Genomic DNA, 19,061 nt, shown 5'->3' with positions numbered 1-19,061 from the left:
CCCAGTAGAACAGGAACTGATTTAGAAAATGAAGTGTATAAATTAGGTAATTTTACGCCTAATCTTATGATTTTGAATGTCAAATCCGAAGTTGAACTAATTCTGCCCACTATGTCAGTATTTCCAGTAAAGGGTGAATTATGTGTAAGAAAAGTTGGTTCCATACACATGGGCCATAGCCAATGCGTTACTACAGTAGAATATAGTGATCAAGGTAAATCTTCATTTAGAGCTTCTCGCCATTCTTACTTTATATGTGGTCAGACGGCATATATGCTTCTGCCTCTAGATTGGGATGGTACCTGTTACATAGCATTCCTTCTGCCACCTGTTTTCCTAGCTCCCCCTGATTATTATCGAAATGTTCATTTAGTACACAAAAGAGAGCAAAGAGATCTCCCAGTTGTCGATTATACTGAGACAGCATGGGACAAGTATGTAGATTTCAATAAAGGTATCTTTCCCTATATAGGTACTATATCAAATAGTAAGCTGATACGCAGACTCACCAAGACTCTTGAAGCTGTAGTAAACGAGACTATAGCCGCCCTAGGCAATCTGACAGAGGAACAATCAGTGATGAGAATTGTTGTTCTCCAGAATCGTCTTGTCCTTGACGTCATCCTGGCCGATAGGGGCGGAGCTTGCAGGGTCATCGGATCCAGCTGCTGCATATTCATACCAGAAAATTCGCCATCTGTATATAAAGCTATAACACGCCTTCATAAGATTGTAAGCCAGATACACGAGAATCCAGGCACTTGGACGTGGTCCGGGTGGTTTTGGAATGTGATATCAGCCTGGGGATGGAGAGTTCTATCCTTCCTAGGTATTGGCCTTCTTATGCTCTTCAGTTGTTGTTTATGCCTACAATGTGGACCAGCGATTTGTGGTCTGTGTGCCACATCATGCATTCCATATCACAGTTCTCGTTCAAAATGTCGGAAGAAGAAGGAAGAAGAAATGATGCTCCATGAGCAAATCGATGGAATAATGAAGATTGATGTCTCTTGAAGGGCAAGAAGGGGACAAGGAGGGAATGTGGAAATGTGGATTTTCCTGATCAGTTATGTCCCCTATCTTGGACCCCAACGGTTCTATATACATGTTACAAGTACATGTATGTTCCCTCCAGTTCCAGTTTCTAAGACGCAAACATATGTGTGTCTACCGTCAACATGTTCTCTGTCAGATCCGCCATCAATGGGCTGGATATTCGATTCCCAAGTATGAAAGGCCACCGACTTTACATGGCTAAGTTACTCCATTTTTACAGTTCAGGCGAGTAGGCCCGATTCTGTCCTCAAAGCCTTTCCCTGCTCTCTGTCTCTGACAGCTTCAGCTTGAGCTCGCATCTGTATCCATGAACTTTGTCCTACTCCCTGTGCAGCAAACGGTGCCTGCCTCGGCCAGTTTTCGCCTGTCTGCCAAGAAGTTGTATTTCACCTTCGAATTATCTATTTTGCTCTCCAGCCGATGCATTCCTGTCCAGTGATTTAGGTAAACATTTCCTTTAGCTCACAAGCAAGGGACTCAGCCTTTCCGTCCTCCTGCAAGTGATTCATAGCCCTGTTGCCATGGAAAGTTTTCTATCCCTCGCATCTCATATAGACACTTAGACGCTTGTACACGTACACAGTCAGTATAGAATAGATTCTGTCCGAGAGTCTCTTCCTTGAGGATAACATAGTTCTCTAAACATAGGATGTTAGATATGATTTGGGATTAGGTTGACTTGACCCCTCAGACTTTTCGTCTCCATATGTAGAGTTAATGTCAAGTCCCCTTCACCCCCTAGTTGCACGTCAATTACACGTCATACTGCTGCGCGCGCATCTATGCCAAGTATTATCTTATAGATCCACCTATGTCTGATAATGCAAACCAATCATGTTTCTTTTATTCCTTATTACGCCTAGTTTCGATTATGTCACTGTCACGTCATTTTTCTTATCAAATGTTACGCCTTCTACATTCGTTTCATTGTAATGAACTTATTATAAAAATACATGTCTGTTAATAAATTATTGTACTTCACTTCCTGAACCCTCGTGGTGACGGAACCTGAAGGCCGCGACTCGAGTCGGCCATTTTGAATGGAATAAAGCCCATTAGAAAACCTCTTATACCACGGATTCTGCCTCTTGTTATTTTGAGCTATTTTACTTTATTTTAAGATTCCGCATGAAATTCAGTCCGGTAATATTTATTTTATTTACCACAATTGGGGATTCCTTAAAACACCTTTTAAGCTGTAATCCGTGATTGTAAACGAGTAGCTAATTCATCTTTAATGTCTTTGGAATAGTGGTAATAAATTATTTTTAATGGTAAAGTTGGATTTGACATTACCGTTTTATAAATTGCATCTGGCCATGTCTGAACTGGGATGGCAAAGTGAGCTAAAGAATGATGATGGATTAAACCAAGGTCAGTTGACTGGGGGTGAGTGCTTGCATTGTTCAACACTCCGTCCATCATCCCCTTTGGTTTTGCTTTGTTCGCCCTAAATTGGCAGGGTATGCCCAGACGTGGGTCCCTTGCTCACTTTGCCACTGGATTCAAGCTAGGCTGGTGTCGCCTTTTTGACCCACCTGTGTGAAGTCGTAGTCCCAATCCACAGGAACGACGAGAATACCCCCACACTCTCGAGGTCAGTCCACGGAAGCGTGAACCTGTATACACTCTAGCAGCAGACAGACCCTGAGAGATGTGAGGACAAGGTTTGGAAGTGCTCACTTGATTCCCCCAGCGGGTGTCTCCTAATGGGCACAGCAGAAAACAACCTGCAGCAAAGACAATAAAGACAATAAGAGTGATTACTCTCTATTCTCTCGTAGTTCATTAAGACTACCATACAATCTAAGGTTTAAGGTGAACTATGCTCTTCCCCCTCTCGTTTCCCTCTTACCCACTGGACATCTCGTTATGCTGCAAACAGCGACTCAGCTGGGACTTGTAGAATCAGCAGGACAGCAGAGTAATATCCGCCAGGCAAATCACAGGAGGGCGGAGTCACAGTGGGTAACTGAAGAGAGGGGAAAACTACAAGCCCAATAACTAGACTTGAAGGCTCAAATGAGAATACAAAAGGTTTATACCTAGGTGACTTGTGCAATAAGACTCTAGGGAACATAAAGGTACATAGAAGGAGAGGTGGACTCCTTCAGGCTTCTGAAACCCTGCAAGGCATTACCTTTATAAAATAAATGTGTGACCAAGAGGTCTATTTACAAGCACCACACGAGTGCCAAGAAATTATATTGAGGATAAACACAATCACCTACAGCTGCTCTCAAAGCGCGTCGAGCGCGAATACTGGCAACAATGTATCCGGCTGCAATAACAAACGCTTTAGGGCACTGGGGAAAGTAAAAGCTCGAACCGAGCGTGAGGGAGAATCACAATGCAACAAAATTGCTATTCCGCCGCGGTCGCGTTGCTCTAAATTACACACACGACTGCTTCCAAAGAGGGACAGGGGACTCGGAGATTCAGGGACTATATTCACAATGCAGCATAAAGCATAGAATGAAGGTCTGAACGGGATACAGGAACAAGGAATGGGGCAGCTAGCAGCAAAGCAGGCTCCAAAGGACAACAGGAACACGGTGAGGAAGGGCGTGGACTCAGGACTCTACGAATCTGAAAGCCAAGCACCGTTTTGCTGCTGAGGAGAGCTATTTAAGGAGGGAATCGGTGTAAACTCCCCCCACCTACTTGAAATAAGGGAGCGTCTAAAAACTACAGGTTTCTACTAGCTTCTTTCCCTGAATCCCAGCAAGGATACAAGAGGCTTGTCGTGTGACACCTGGCTGATGACGGCTGGTTAGCCAGAAACCGGTCCCAGGATGCTTGTTTCCGGTCCAGGGAAGACATTGCTTGGCAGTTCGGGCTGGACTGTTCCCATGAGGCACAGGGTCAGACTGATTTGCATATGGCCATGTCTGAACTGGGGTGGCTGAGTGAGCTAAAGAATGATGATGGATTAAACCCAGGTCAGTTGACTGGGGGTGAGTGCTTGCAATGTTCAACACTCCGTCCATCATCCCCTTTGGTTTTACTTTTAGAAAGTGGACATTTCTCAGCTTTTTCTGCTCTGTGTGCTTTGCAGTCTGTCTCCAATACATGTCTTGGCTGGGTCGCAATTACACTTTGTGCATTCCCTCTAGACAGCCACAACACATGAAGGGCTGGGAGTGACAAAAGATTCATTTGCATACTGATAGCCTTCCTAAGCAGGGACTTGGAGAGGTGGCTCACACTTACATCTGAATAGGATGCGTCCTGTCCTCACAAAACCCACTGATTTACCCCCAAGGTTAAACTGGCAGACAAGTATTCTTGTGCATTTCAGAGGATTCCTTTGAAGTCACCCCCTACATCAAATGCACTTTTGGGTACAAGTACCAGAGCTCTGGCCCTATCAAATCATGACACTACTGGACCTGGGAAGAACTCTGCTGTGCTGAAGGATTCCCACTTTGTTGTGACTGACTGTTCTGAGGAACTGCTTCTCTGCTTTGCTGAGCTGCCCTGCTGCCTGCTGCTCTCTGCCCTGCTGAGGCCAAGGACTGAATCCATAGTGGCTCCAAGGGCTTGCTGGCTTGCATCCTGTTTTCTGAAGTATCAGGGACACAGAAGACTTTCTACAAATCTGCTGGAGCTTCTGGAATCTGCCTTCTGTGAGTCCTACCCTTGCCTGAGGTCCCCCCCCCCCCAACTTCTGGGCATCATAAGGGGGTTCTTCAGCTGCTTTCATGATCTACAGCTCCTGGGCCCTTTAAATCAAGCTTTTGGACTCTTCGTGACTACGAATGAACCTGTTCACTCCGGAACCATGTCACTCGCTCAAAGGATCAGCACGAGCGGGAGCAAATTCATCTCTTTGCACAACAACATTGCTACTCTCAACCACAAGGCCCCAGACCATCTGTCTGCAATGCCCAGAGGCCCTTTGTGCCCCGCGGACCACCGCCAGCAATGCTCACTGTGCTCCTGGTGAACTCTTTCCCCGCCAAAGGGACTCTTGGCTCAACTTAAGAAGGTAAAACTTCAGCGGGACCTCTTTGGAACTTTATCACACCCACGCTCCATCATGGTCAGTTTGACTTTTCAGCTTTACCCCTGTGTATCGTGACTTCAAGTAACCTTTAGCACTATTAACAATTAAGCACTGTTTTTGCATTTATTTTTTCAAAAATTAATATCTTGACTTCTACTGATTGAATTCTTCTCATTTTGGTTTTGTTTTACTCAGATAAATATTCTCTATTCTTCTAAACATGTGTGGAGTCTTTTTGTGGTGTGTTCACTGAGTTGCACATTGACTCTTAAGTTAGGCCTGACTGCTCTGTTCCAAGCTACCAGAGGGTGAGCACAGGTTATTTTAGGGTGTGTATTTGACTTACCCTGACTATGGTGGTGGTCCATACTTGGACAGGGTGCACATCTCTGCCAGCTAATGACTTCATTTCTAATATATGTTTTCTGAAAATCATATTCCACTCAAAGGTTTCCAAGGTTAATGTGTGCTCATTTCCATATTTATTACTCAAATTGTGAATGCCAAAGCAGCTTATATTAGGCATGTGTACATCTACAAATAACTTTATGACCATGTTCTCCCACACTGCTTTAACCCATCAAGAAATGAATGCATTCAGTATATGGATACACAATCTTCCATATAGTATATAACACACCAAAGAACATGACAACAGTTCATTCAGATGTGAACTCCAAAATGTTATGTGAGTCAAACAGGAAAATAGTGGGCAAACTGTTAAACTGACAATTTATAGGCCCTTCATATGAGATTTATACGCTACTGGCTATTAATATAAGGGATAGTCATCCATTTGAGTTCACACAGGTAATATTCACCACATTTGACATATGAGTACAACATTTAACAAGCAACAGCATTGTAATGTATACACCAACATATCTTGAGTCATTCTTGCAGTATTATTGGAATGTTTGGCAGCTCGTGCTAAAATTGCCATGACCAATGATTTTGTCACACACAAGAAAACATTATAAGATCAGAGAGGCAGACTTTAGTAGGGGTGACGGTAACAATCAAACATCATTTTGCAAATGTACTCAAGGCTACATTTGAATAACACACTATACGCTATCCCTTGAATGCATTCACAAGACAACATTGTATAGATAACACGCTCTTGATCTGGATAGGGTCTTATTGTTTGCATTATTCTTCTCATATGTGGCACACAATCAATGCAGTCCCTATCCTATATTTACAAGTCATCAGACTAGAACTACAGTAGCCATCAACCAACCGGTCTGTACCAAAATATTTCAGTAGGCGAATTATTTTGTTAAGGAGAACCTGAATTTAGCTTACTGACTATTATGGGCATGTGACAATACTAAAGTGGAAATTGCAGTGCAGAGTTAACATTGAAAGAACAATTTCATAAGTATTCAAAGGATCTTTGTATGTAAATTGTGATCTCCTACACTGACCCTGATTAAAAGAAACTCTAATCACAAATAGGATCACTATGTTCTCCACATTGAGTAAAAAACGCACAAAATGATCATAAAATATTGGCCCCTTCTCAAATTTTTCATTCAACAGAGGAAGTAATATTACAGGGATAAATGTCAAAACTTACACAGGGAGCATGCCCACAAAACATAGTTAGAGGTTTTACAAGAACGGAATGAAACAGAACTGCTAAGGTAGCACAAACATAAAGGCCTCGCCTGTAGCGGTTACTTATAAATGAAAGTACCTCTTCACTGAATGATGGGTTTAGGCACTCAATATATCATCATATATCACACCCTCTGACTCATTTTTGCATCCATCCATTATTTATCCGCCCACCAACTCATTCTTGTAACCACCCAGCTACACAACCACAATAAAACCTATACAACATATTCAAAACATGTGCAAGATAAATTAAAATAATTCAAGTACAAAAGAAAACATGCTGCCACCTAAACATGGCATGCATGCTCTTGCGATAACCATCAATATTAAACATAACAGCAGGTGGCCATCTTGGAGTTGCATTGTGCAGAGTGTAGACTTGATTTAAACTTCCTCCATGGCATGGGCAATACTATTTGAAGATAGTCACCAGGTTTTGAGGCAGTGGCCACTCAAGAAGCAACAGATTGCAAAAGAAGTTAACAGCAGCCAAGTGATTTTTTTGCACTGTCTGAGTGGTTGTAATGTGCTCTAAAAATGTATATAAAAAGGGGAGAAGGGAAGAAGTTAAGGGGGACCTGTGCTTGGGTTGTAAAACAATTAGTGCCAGGACCCTCATCAGGAGGCCGCTACAGCTTGCATTACCCATTGCCCTGCCAGTTCTGCCAACACTACTACTAACCATCACACTCCTACAAGAATGATAAACTCAGACTATTAAAGGACACCAGTAGTTATAAGAATGGCTTGTAAGGCAGGTATTAGTAATTTCTAATGTAGGTTAAATTAATAAACATCTGTTTTTGTGCTCATCCCTAAATTAGACAAACTGTGCCACCATGTGGCAGACTATCATAAGTGTCAAGTAAGTGTCAATCGCAGTTACTCAAAGTCTCAAAGAGGAAAATAAAAATGACTGAAGTGGGCTGACCCATTCCTTCATGCTGTATGCTTTCATAGATGGAAATAGGCTGTAAATTACACTCATATAAAGGAGGAATAAACAAAAGCATACCACAATTATTCTAGAAAGCATTATTACAGTGCAAATCATTTACCCACAGGATTTCTCAGAGGGGATGATCAACACCAAAACCCTTGCCTATCAAGGTAATCTGTGATATGTCATACAACACAAGATCTGTCTACAGTCTATAACACAGTGTGATAACAATCCATCATAAAAGGCCTATTGACTTCAGAAAATGTTTTTCACAATAATTAAGCATGGACAAATGCCTTTGTCAAACCTTTTTTGCAATAAAAATATCAAGCTTATAACCTTTGTCATTGTCTGTGCCATAAGCAAATCAAGCCTACTTCATTGAGAGCAACTTTTGCCACAAGGCATCCATCAAGCATGAAGTCATTAAACTTCAAATGTATAAACAATTACAGTTGTCAAAGCAAAACTTTATCTTTCCCAAAAGTACTAAAACATAAAAAATATGATGTCTTTGGGTGTAGAGGTGAGGAGACGCAGTCAGATGCTGTGTGCGCACCCTGTAAAGAAAGAGGAGATCCACTTGAGGGCGTCTTGTCGTATGCCTATGTTGTAGAGTCTGTTGATGTGGGAGACTGCGTTGAATACCGGGGACAGGTCGCGGAAAGGTCAAGGAGGATCAGGGCCATCGTTTCTCCATGGTCAAGGGGTGTTATGATGTCATCTGTGGCGGCAATCAGCGCGGTCTCAGTGCTGCAGTTGACACTGAATACTGATTGAGAGGCATCCATTAGGTGGCTTTGTTCCAGGAATTTGGTGAGCTGCTGGGTGATAGCTTGCTTGAGTACTTTAGCCGGGTAGGGAAGCAGGGAGATCGGACGTTACATATATTATTCAGCACTGTGTCATAATCAGTACCTGTCGGTTCCATTTGTAATCTAATCTAGAGTTTTTTACTGAGGATATTTTTACCATGTATTTTATTTGATTAGCTGCAGTTGTAATTTTGCTCTTGCAATAATTCAGTCACAAACTAGGAAGATCTCCAATGTTTTGCTAGTCATTTTTAATTACTCCATTTATTCTCTCAAATAACTCCTCTAGTTTGAGTCATGTGTGCTGTGCTAACACCAGTAATAATAATGCATCTTACTGGGAGTGCAGCACAGCTTTATGGACAATTCTTAGGGGCTGTGGTACAAAAGCATAGTGGGGCACGTCTAAGGTATTATTAGCCAAAGTAATGTAAAGGTATTGTTCACTTTACTGCCCTATCCTACAGTAATATCATAAACATAATTTATAATTACTTGTAACAGCTATTTTTTTGTTAATTATTTATCCTTTTAGATCATTTAGACCCGACTTTGTTCTTATTCGGCAACATTCATATAGTATGGCTGAAAATGAAGACTATCGTAACCTAATTATTGGAATGCAGTATGCTGGAATACCAAGTGTCAACTCCTTAGAGTCAATATACAACTTTTGTGATAAACCGTGGGTGGTAAGTGCTAAACCTTTTTATTCTCCAATTTAATATTAGCTCTGCGCCATGCATGTACCCTGTAATAGCACTTGCGAATACAAATTCTGGCTTAGTATACTCATGGAAATGCAACCATGAGGAAAGTGTAAAGATTAATGATCAACTTTAGAAAAACATTAAACCAATGTTGTGAATGGAAATATTTTCATTCAAAGTGCATTTTATAGAAAATAATCTATATAGGTGTTAGTTTCACAAAACCATTCAAGTTACTACATCATAACTAACATTTGAGTGGTATATTTCTTGATGAGCAGATTCCTGAAATATTTGAATACTCTTGAAAACAAAAGCGCAATGTTCTCCTAAGTGCAGAACATACATACGGTAGAAGCGAATCAAGTAAATATAGTTTGTTTAAAAAAGACACTGCCGTACAGGACCTTTTTTGTTTTCGTAAAAAATATGCAACTAAATACAAATCCTTGGAGAGTAATAACTCACATGTCATTTAAATCATTCATATATGATATGCACATAAAAACTAAAATGTTATTACATCCATTTTACCATCTGCTACATCAGCTCTTAGACCTTTGGTTAAAGACAACTACCACAGAGTAAAATGTATATATCTGTGATGAATGTTGTAAAAAATAGCTCTTAAAATATTTTTCTTTACATCAGCAACACTTCCCCTGGGCTTTGCTTACATAAATGCTAATGCTGTCAAACACATTTAGAATTACTGGATTTGTTGTGATGAATTGGAAAGAAAGAAACAAGTGTGATCTGAAATTTCATTTTTTTTTCTTTATGCACTAGTTTTAGGTATCACAAAATAGAGTTTAGCACCAATTCACCCTGTAAACATCAACACCGTGATCACAAAAGCTTACTGTTTCGTATATTATTCATATTAGTATTTGTTTTATCATTACTAGATTTATATTATTGCTAGTATCATTTATATTGGTATTAATAATATTTTCTAATTGTGAACAAGTATTCTGAATTTGTAATACCTAACGTCTTAAACACCGTAAGGCCCTTTTTTAACATCTGTTTACACTAAAGTTCAAACATATTTGTACAATTCTGGCCCATTGTACAAAATAATAGACACATGAAAGTGGAAGTCAACTCTGCAATATCTGTAATTTTGACATAAACATTGCAGATCTAAATCTGCAAAGTCAGGATCTGTGCATATTTCCTGGCAAGATTGCACTCAATAATTCTGTAAGTCTGCAACATACTGGAATTTGCCCGCAGTCATAAATGTGAGAAGGGGTAAGAAAAGTGTTTTACTAATGGGGTATCTAGGGAATGTTCAACACAAATTAGGTGAACACCCAAAAAAGTCATATTTTTGTTGATATTGATAAACATTTTCAATAATACAGACTGCGGTTCTAAACTGATATAATACCGGCTTCAATCTGTAGTGGTGCCAATGGCAAATTGCATTTTTCGTACACTGCTGACCACTATTATGCTAAGTATCCTGATAAATAAGGACAGGATTTATGACTTGTTTGTGCCTATTTTATACTATTGATAAATGTAAAAAAATACTACTTAATCAGAATCAAAATGATCATAAGTGATTTTGCCATGTGTGAGAAACGTCACAATTTATTTTGCTGTGTGCGCTGTGGAAGGAATCAATGTCATTATATATGGATCATCTCTGTAGTCTACCGAACTTTGAATGAGTAATTTTCTGTATATAATGCACACTCCAGGAAATTAATCAGTTGTGTGCCTAATTTTGTCGGTTAATGAAAATAAGGATCAGTTATAGTTTGATTTGCATAGAATCACTGTTTGGTCAAGTAGAGGAAGGTAGGATTTGGCCTCAGGTTTCCGGTTTCCATTATCTGTCTATGATGCAGAACAAAATGCCTTTCATTATATATTTTAAAGGTGTGTGACATACTTTCTTGTCTTTCTGAACTCTGTACTAGAAATTATTAAGAAGCTACCAATATCTCCTGAATTGCATCATGGTATACTAGGCTATGTTAAAGTATGTAGACTAGAACGCATGGAAAAGAACATACATTTTTTGCAAAAGTAAATACTGGATATAATTACATTTTTTGTAGCATGACTGTTAGCATGATAATTTTATGTTCATAGTGTGTGTGGTTGTCGATATACAGTGCATACTCCTGCCATCTAGTGTTGGGCTCGGATGTTGCAAATTGTTTTTCTGAGAAGAAATCTTTCAATTCACAAGGTCTCGGTGACTCCTCCTTTAGGTGTAGATGTGCATGGTCATCGACTCCATTGTTTGATTGTGTGTTAGCATGATCATTTTATGTTCATAGTGTGGGTGGTCATAGATCTACAGTGCATACTTCGGCAGTCTAGTGTTTAGGCTCGGTCGTTGCAAGTTGTTTTTCTAAGAAGAAATCTTTCAAGTCACAAGGTCTCGGTGACTCCTTTAGGTGTAGATGTGCATGGTCATCAACTCCATTGTTTATTGCCAAAAGGGTGGGTTTAATTAAGGAGTAGTGTACATCGAACTGAACAGTGACCATGCAGTAGAAAGAACACATCAAGAAGGAAAAAGCCTGCATCAGCCACTGGATCCCGGGGAGTCTGCACAAGTGAATCTACAGCACGACATGCAACGAGCAGATGCTTATAGGGTAAATAACACATTCCGTTTATAGCACATGAGGCTGTAGATACACATGCTGTGCACGGACTGAAAATCAGACCTGCTGTAAGCGGTTAAAACACAAGTGGATGAGGACAGTCTGACCAACTTTGGTTTGTTTCATTGATAGTACACCCGCACGATAATGTTTTCTACAAGTGTGTGGAGTGGATCAAGTTGCAGCTTTGCAAATGTCTGTTATGGGAATAGATCCAAGAAAAGCCATAGTAGTTCCCTGCTTGTGGGTGGAATGTGGTCCGAGCTGTGAGGGTAGGGATTCTATTAGCTTTAATGTAACAGGGTTGGGTGCACTTGGCTATTCCTGCCTTTGAAATGGCATGTCCTGTATGGGGTTTGGAGAAGGCTTACAAATAACTGTTGTACCTTATAAGAATAATTTGGTCTCTAAATGTAATACAGTAGAGCATGTTTAATGTCCAGAATGTGAAGTGCTCTTCCAGCTTCCGAGTCGGGTTGTGGGAAGAGGACTGGGAGCTCGATAGATTGATTGAGGTGGAAGGCAGAGACCACCTTGGGTAAGAATTTGGGATTAGTCCTGAGAAGCAGGAGAGCTTGCAGTTCATTCATGCACCTCAGAAAGGTAATTGCGTTGAAGAAGGCAACCTTCCATGAGAGGAATTGAATAGGGCATGAATGCATGGGCTCGAAGGCGGGGCCCATCAGTCTGGTAAGGATGATGTTAAGGCCCCAAGAAGGGACAGGAACTGTCCTGGGTGGGATGAACCTATTGAGGCCTTCAATGAAGGCTTTGATAACAGGGATTTTGAAGAGAGAAGAACATTCTCTGGTTTACATGAATGCCGCAATAGTTGCTAGATGGAGCCTGATTGAGGTATAGACCGGACCTGATGTTTGATGTTGAAGGAGATAACCACTGATATCCTGCATCATTGAAGATCAGTGGCTGAATGTTGTTTTGAGTACTGTAATGCACAAAATGCTTCCATTTAGCAGCATGACAGATGTGTGTGGTATGTCTGCGCTCATCTTTAAGTATATTTCAAAATAGTTATCGCAAGTTTTTTGGAACAGTTGGTGGAGGTGGATGGAGCCCCTTGTGCAAAGGGGCTTAGCTTGGTCAGTAAGATTGGGGTAGGGTGAACTTCAGATTTCCCAACTATCACCCTGGAATATCCTGTAAAAATTACAGTATATGAGAAGCAGGACATAAGGGGTGCTTAAGCGGTGTGGAATGAGAGAGGAGGACAAAATTGTTAGACGTTCTTAAAACACACTATGTTTCAAACTAATCAATTTTTCCAAGGCAAAAACAGAGAAAATAGAGTGTGTTTTTGTCAGTGTGGGCATGTAAAAAATCCAGGTGAAATTGTGACAGACACTTCACCATATCTGACTAAAAACACTTGTACCCAACTATTCCAGCACATAGTTAGGAGTATGAGAGACACAGGAAAGAATACAGCAATTACAGTTTATTCAATGAGAAGTCTGAAAACACTGATGTTAAAGGATACCAGTTCCTGCTGTGTTCAGGAGTTGAGGGTGAATGGTCAGGTGAATGGTGTGTGTACCTCGTGGAAGCATAGGAGAAAGCAAATGCATAGAATTTAATAGACACCAAGAAAAAGGGAACTAGATAGAGGAAGAGTGACTAAACCAAGGTGGGAAAGTGTTGCTGGTCCTTTGATGAACTGTAGTCCTGAAGCAAATGCCCTTCATCACTAAGTCTTTTTGTCCAAAGGCCTTAGTGCTACATGACGGGGCTTTTAGGAAGTCATGGCACAATAATGTCAAAGGAACCCAAACAGGGCTAAGAGGCCATCTCTGGCAACCCAAAAGAAATCATAACTAGTGTTGTATTTAGAAAGCAACCAAACCTAAAGAATGCAGCTCCTCCATCAGTTGGGCTAGAGCTTTGTAGTGTACTTGCATGAAATTGGGTTGTTGGTTGAATGTCTTTTTGAAACTGCTCAAGCAACATCCACAAACCCTGACAGGGTGAAGCACTAAAGTCAATAAATTGACCTGTGCTTAACTTTTGGTAGCCTCTCACAAAACAGTTAAGCTTGCTTAACTTAAGGCAATGTGTAAAGAATTTATGCAGCAAACAAACTAATAAAGTGGAAACACAATACAAGACAAATCCAAACACCAATTTAGAAGAATAGAGTACATTTTAATAATTAATTTGCCACCAACAGAGCTAAAATCAAAACAGTACAAACAGAGTTATGAATTTTTAAAGTTTAAGGTAAAAACAAACACCTAAAATATCAAATCTCCAACCGCAGATATCTAGTCCTGCAAGACCGAGTCATAGTAAAAAAAAATATGGCTGACCTTGATGAAGTGCGAGTCGGATACAAAGAGTGGATTGGGCCCGGTCGGCGCTTACCTTAGGACTTAGGAGAAATGTAATAAAAAAAGTTGTCTGAGAAGGTCAATTTCAGCTGGGCCTAGACTGCCATTGGCATCCTAGGAAGAGGCGTCTTTGTCAGGGAGCCTCTGGAAAAATTTGATGTGAATATTTCTACGTTCAGATTTGGTCTGTTTTTTGGATATTGAAAATATCCAGCGGGACGAGGATGGACACTGTATCCGACAAGTGCTCCACCAGGCCGAGAACCCCTTTGGCAAAGGTACCCCTGTGGCAAAGGTACCCCTGAACAGGGTTTGCTGCTCTGTAAAAGAATGTAGTGGGAGCTTCTGTAAAGTCAGGCTGACCGGCAGTGCACCTGGTCTCCTTTCGGTTCTCAGAGCAGTTTTTAGCCAAAAATGTTCTAAGTACCAAGTTTTGGCTTTTGGCTATCTGGGCAAATTTAGCACCACCACCAAGGGCCCAGTGGAGGGGCACTTCTTGTGTGGTTAGTATTCACTCATGCTGGGTCCAGTTCCTGTTGCAATATGGATGTAACCTTTTCTGTCCATAAAGCTCTGATCAGGAGTCCAGCCAACTAGCCCTTGGAGTCACTTTGGTAGTCCTGGTTTCAGGCAGAGAAACAGGGCTCAAGTAGCAGGTCAGGAATCTAAGGGGGCAAGGCAGGTTCCAGGCAGCAAAGCAGTCCTTCCAGGTGCAGAAAGCAGTCTTGTTGAGTACACAGAAGGCCATAGTATCAGACATGAGAGTTCTTTCGCAGGTCAAGAAAGTGAATTGAAGAGTGGTTCTTAGGGTCCAATTCATATACCTGGTGCCTTCTTTGAAGTAGGCCTGGCCCCAAATTGGTTGCATGAACATTGCAGTGGTGGCAAGTCATTTGTGTGAAGGCAGAACACAGCTCATTCAAGTGCAAGTGGGGCTGTGCCCAGCTCTGCCCCCATCCTGACAGTGCTGGCCCATCCAGTCACACCTACTTCCTCTATTGTGTGGCTGTCTAGGAGGTATACACAAAGTCCCGCTGCCAACTGCACCCAGTCATGTGACCCAGGAACAGGCTGCATGCACCAAATAGCTAGGGCAGGAAAATGCCAACTTTCTAAACATTGCATTTTCAAATGTATAACTTCATATCCGATTTTACCATTAAAGAGGGTTTAAAATGCAATTTCTCAAACACTAGACATGACATGTTCACCTGTTTCCAATCAAAGGTTAGTACTTATTAAATGTGATAAGTCAACTCAATGTAATCCTATGGGAGAGGTAGTCCTCACAGTAGGGAAAGACACATTTAGCAGTTTTTCGCTACCAGGATATGGAAAACTTAAAAGTACATGTCCAACATTTTAGTTAGAATTCACCCTGCCCTATGGGCTGCCAAGAGACTACCTTAGGGGTGACGTGTATGCAATAAAATGTAAGGCTTTGCAATGGAGTTATGTTGCCAAGTCAAATTGGCAGTTGAAAACTGCATTCAGGTTTCAATGGCAGACCTGGAACACGTTTTAAGGTGCTCCTTAAGTGGGGGGAAAAGTATGTGCTGCAGGCCCACTACTGGCATTTAAAGTACATTCCCTTGGTATATGGTATACCACTTTACTGAGGTCTTATAAGTAAATTAAATATGCCAAATAGGTGTAAGCCAATGTCACCATGTTTTAGGGAGTGAGCACAAGTACTTTAGCACTGTTTAGCAGTGGGAAGTTGCACAAAGTCTGAAGACCAACATAAACAAATTCAGCTAAAATAGGAGGAGTGAAGGAAAAATGTTTAGGGGTGGCACTCCGGAGAGGGCCAATTCCAACAGTGCTTTTAAATCTAGAGTTAAATTAAACCATAAGGATTTTAGAAACAGCATACAGACACGCCACATTGTTTGAACCACGTGTGAGTGACAGTCATGGTAAGTGGAAAGCAAAATTAAATAAGAGCACGTCATGCACTACTCAAAAGGGATTGACCAAAGATGCAGAGAGTAGTAAGGAAGCATATGAGATATTGCTTCAGAAATTATGGGATCTTGTATGATAAAGAATGAGTTTCTAGTAGTAATTGCAGATCCTTGCTATAAGGGAAATAACACATTCTCTTTAAATAGGAGAACTAACCCCAAGCAGATATAGGTTTCTTTGGGCGACTTTCTTTTTTCTTAGCGGTTTCAAGCTTTATCGTGGACCAGGATGGATTAGTTGTTGGCAGTTTATTATTTGTCTTGCAGCCAAAATTGCATTTCAGCATCTTTGTTCAATCCCTTTTTAACAGTGCTACCATACATTATAACCAGAAAGACCCACATGACCAAACCGTTATTTTCTTTGGATTAGAACACATCACAAGGACCAGTCACTGGGAGGAAACCAAGAACTGAAAACGAGACAAGGGGAAAGTGAATGGATTTTGACACTGAACACTATTAAAAAGATAGTGAATTATTTCTTTTAGAGCAAGAATCTCCAATTACAACTGGAAACAAACTCTTTACCATACATGCTACCATAATTTATGTACCAATGTATCTAATATTTTCTCAAGAACACCATATATGCAGTGCTATATTTACTATGTTTTTTGTCCATACTATGATGAAATTACTCAAATGTATCTATACAATGCCATGTATGTTTCTGACAAAATTTGTATGAACAAAAAATTATCTATGGAAGAACAAGTACCAGCACCACAGGAGCAAGATCCTGTCCCATAAAAATAATTGATAGAAGTAACTTCTAATGTAAATGCAACTCAAAACTACTTGGAACTGAATATACCCAATGATGTTTAAAAACAGTAAACTGCATCAAATAAACCTGTAACGAACTTTTACTTAGTGACTGATAGGAGAACTACTTTGAAAATGGTAACCACTTCAATAAGGCCAATGCCCCTTTTGCTCTAATATGATCAGATTACGAGTATATATGTACCATACTTCTGTACATGTAACACCACACGACAATAATGTTATGATGTACAACTAAATCAATTAAAGATTATATTGCTCTTAACATAATGTTAAGAATCTGTCAAAGGGAGGTTACAAACAACTTTTGTGAAATAACTTGCAACCACTTAAATATGGCTGCTGTTTTTTTTCTGTGTATAAAACAGTATCAATTGTTAGTGCCAAGTAACCATTTTTTGCTGGAACTGTACTGTAAAATTGAATTATTTATATTAGTGAGTAGACCATGAAGACAGTGTTTACAATGGATACATACAAATGCTTTGTACCAGTAACCAAGCATGTGGTATCTATCAGCTAATAAAGTACTTTGTTACTTGATACACATACACCTAATGTTCTCCAGTGAAGATTTATATACAATATCATAACATTCTTCACACCTATACAATGGGAATCCCCATAACTTGGCTATATTTGATAAAAGACTACCATAGAAATAACCTTGAATAACACTGGCCCGCTTTGACTTTCAGTCTTCTGTCTTTTCCTTTTCTTTCTTGCTTTATTTAAAGTGATAAAGTACATGAAGCTAGATAGGACCAATTCAATTTGGAATCTTTACTAGCATTAACTTTTTACTATTAAAGTTCCATTACAACATGGGTGCCGTCTTAGCACATCCATGATCGACTCCTGACCTGCTAATTCACGTACTTTTCTCTTTAAAGGAGACGTTTCATCTGAAATTACTCTTTCATGTACTTTTGACAGGACCGCATGGACTGAACGGACTACTACAAATGAAAAGTAGCCATAATCTGCCTAATTTCTGGCACAGTTGGAGTACTTGCTTTAAGAAGTGGGCTATACCACAATGAGATACTCGTTTCTTGCCTTTACATTCCTCATTTCTCACCTAAACCTGTGTTCTCTTCTTCCTAAAAGATATTGACCATTCTTTAAAAAGTATTGTGAAGGTCACTTCACTATTAAACAAGCACAAATATCTACTACCTGAAGATACGATTAGTACCACAAGGACATGCAAGTGCTTATCACTCAAAAAGCCCCATTAAATTCAGGTTAACTTTAAAATACATAAATAACATAAGCTTGCTCATAAACCTTTTCTTACATTTTTTTTATTTTGTAGACTAATTTGGCTTACCTACAATCCATGTGAGTGTGTGAAGAGGCCATGACTCACGAGAGATGACGCTTCAAATGGGTCATGCTGCCCCTTCCCTCTCTCTCAATTTGTTTGAAAAAATGATATTTACCCTAAACCAGAAAGCAAGGTTTCAATGCATGCAGCAATATAAAATGACATTGAAGAGGCCTCATGACTATTGGGAGAGTTGTTTCCATGCATATGATTCTAATATGAAATCTGTGAGGCGGTGAACAGTGTTTTTCTCATATCAAGTTTGCACTACTGTGGAATAACTTGGAATCTGGCCTTTGCACTGTAGTAATAAATGTGTGAATGAGCATTTAAAAATGTATACTGCATGCTTGTGTGTGCATGTGTAATTATTTACATATGTTCTACATATCTACATATACAACATTTTCAATTTGTAGAAGATTTAGAATTTTACCATGTTGGTTAAGATACACTAGTTGCCTGTGTGAGTATTTCTGCCTTAAGTTGTGTATTGACTTCATCAGATTTTCACTGTAGCTCATCACTGTATTTGGGAGAATTACTCACTTTAAGCATGGATAAGAAGGTTTGAGTGGTATGGTTGCAGTTTGATAGAAAAACACCATCCACTTGTGCATTTGTCATCCAGACTCTATAGTGGCACCATTTAACTTGCACCAGATGGCATCATTGATTTCAAGACCACATCGCTCGGTGAGTTAATGCTCCATGTGGTCCTCTACAGCGATCTGATAGTTACATATTGGACTACGGGAATGTAGTCTATGCTGGAATCAGCGCTCAACAGACCAGAAGACTACAGACCATAAAAAAATCAGTGGCCTGGCTCACCTCC

At 40.2% G+C, this 19,061-nt stretch overlaps 1 protein-coding gene across 1 annotated transcript in view; it reads left to right on the top strand.

Moving 5' to 3' along the window:
- Positions 1–19,061, top strand: part of SYN2 (synapsin II) — a 1,092,985-nt gene that overhangs the window by 590,590 nt on the left and 483,334 nt on the right. Inside the window, exon 4 of the mRNA XM_085624864.1 lies at positions 8,985–9,141. Within this exon, the coding sequence (XP_085480990.1) occupies positions 8,985–9,141 (157 nt within the window). The remainder of the gene's footprint in view (positions 1–8,984; positions 9,142–19,061) is intronic.

The sequence above is a fragment of the Triturus cristatus genome, chromosome 9 (genome assembly GCF_964204655.1).
Source record: "Triturus cristatus chromosome 9, aTriCri1.1, whole genome shotgun sequence".
Lineage (NCBI taxonomy): Eukaryota > Metazoa > Chordata > Amphibia > Caudata > Salamandridae > Triturus > Triturus cristatus.
Note: the sequence above shows the minus strand (reverse complement) of the source record. Positions and strands in the feature narration are given on the sequence as shown.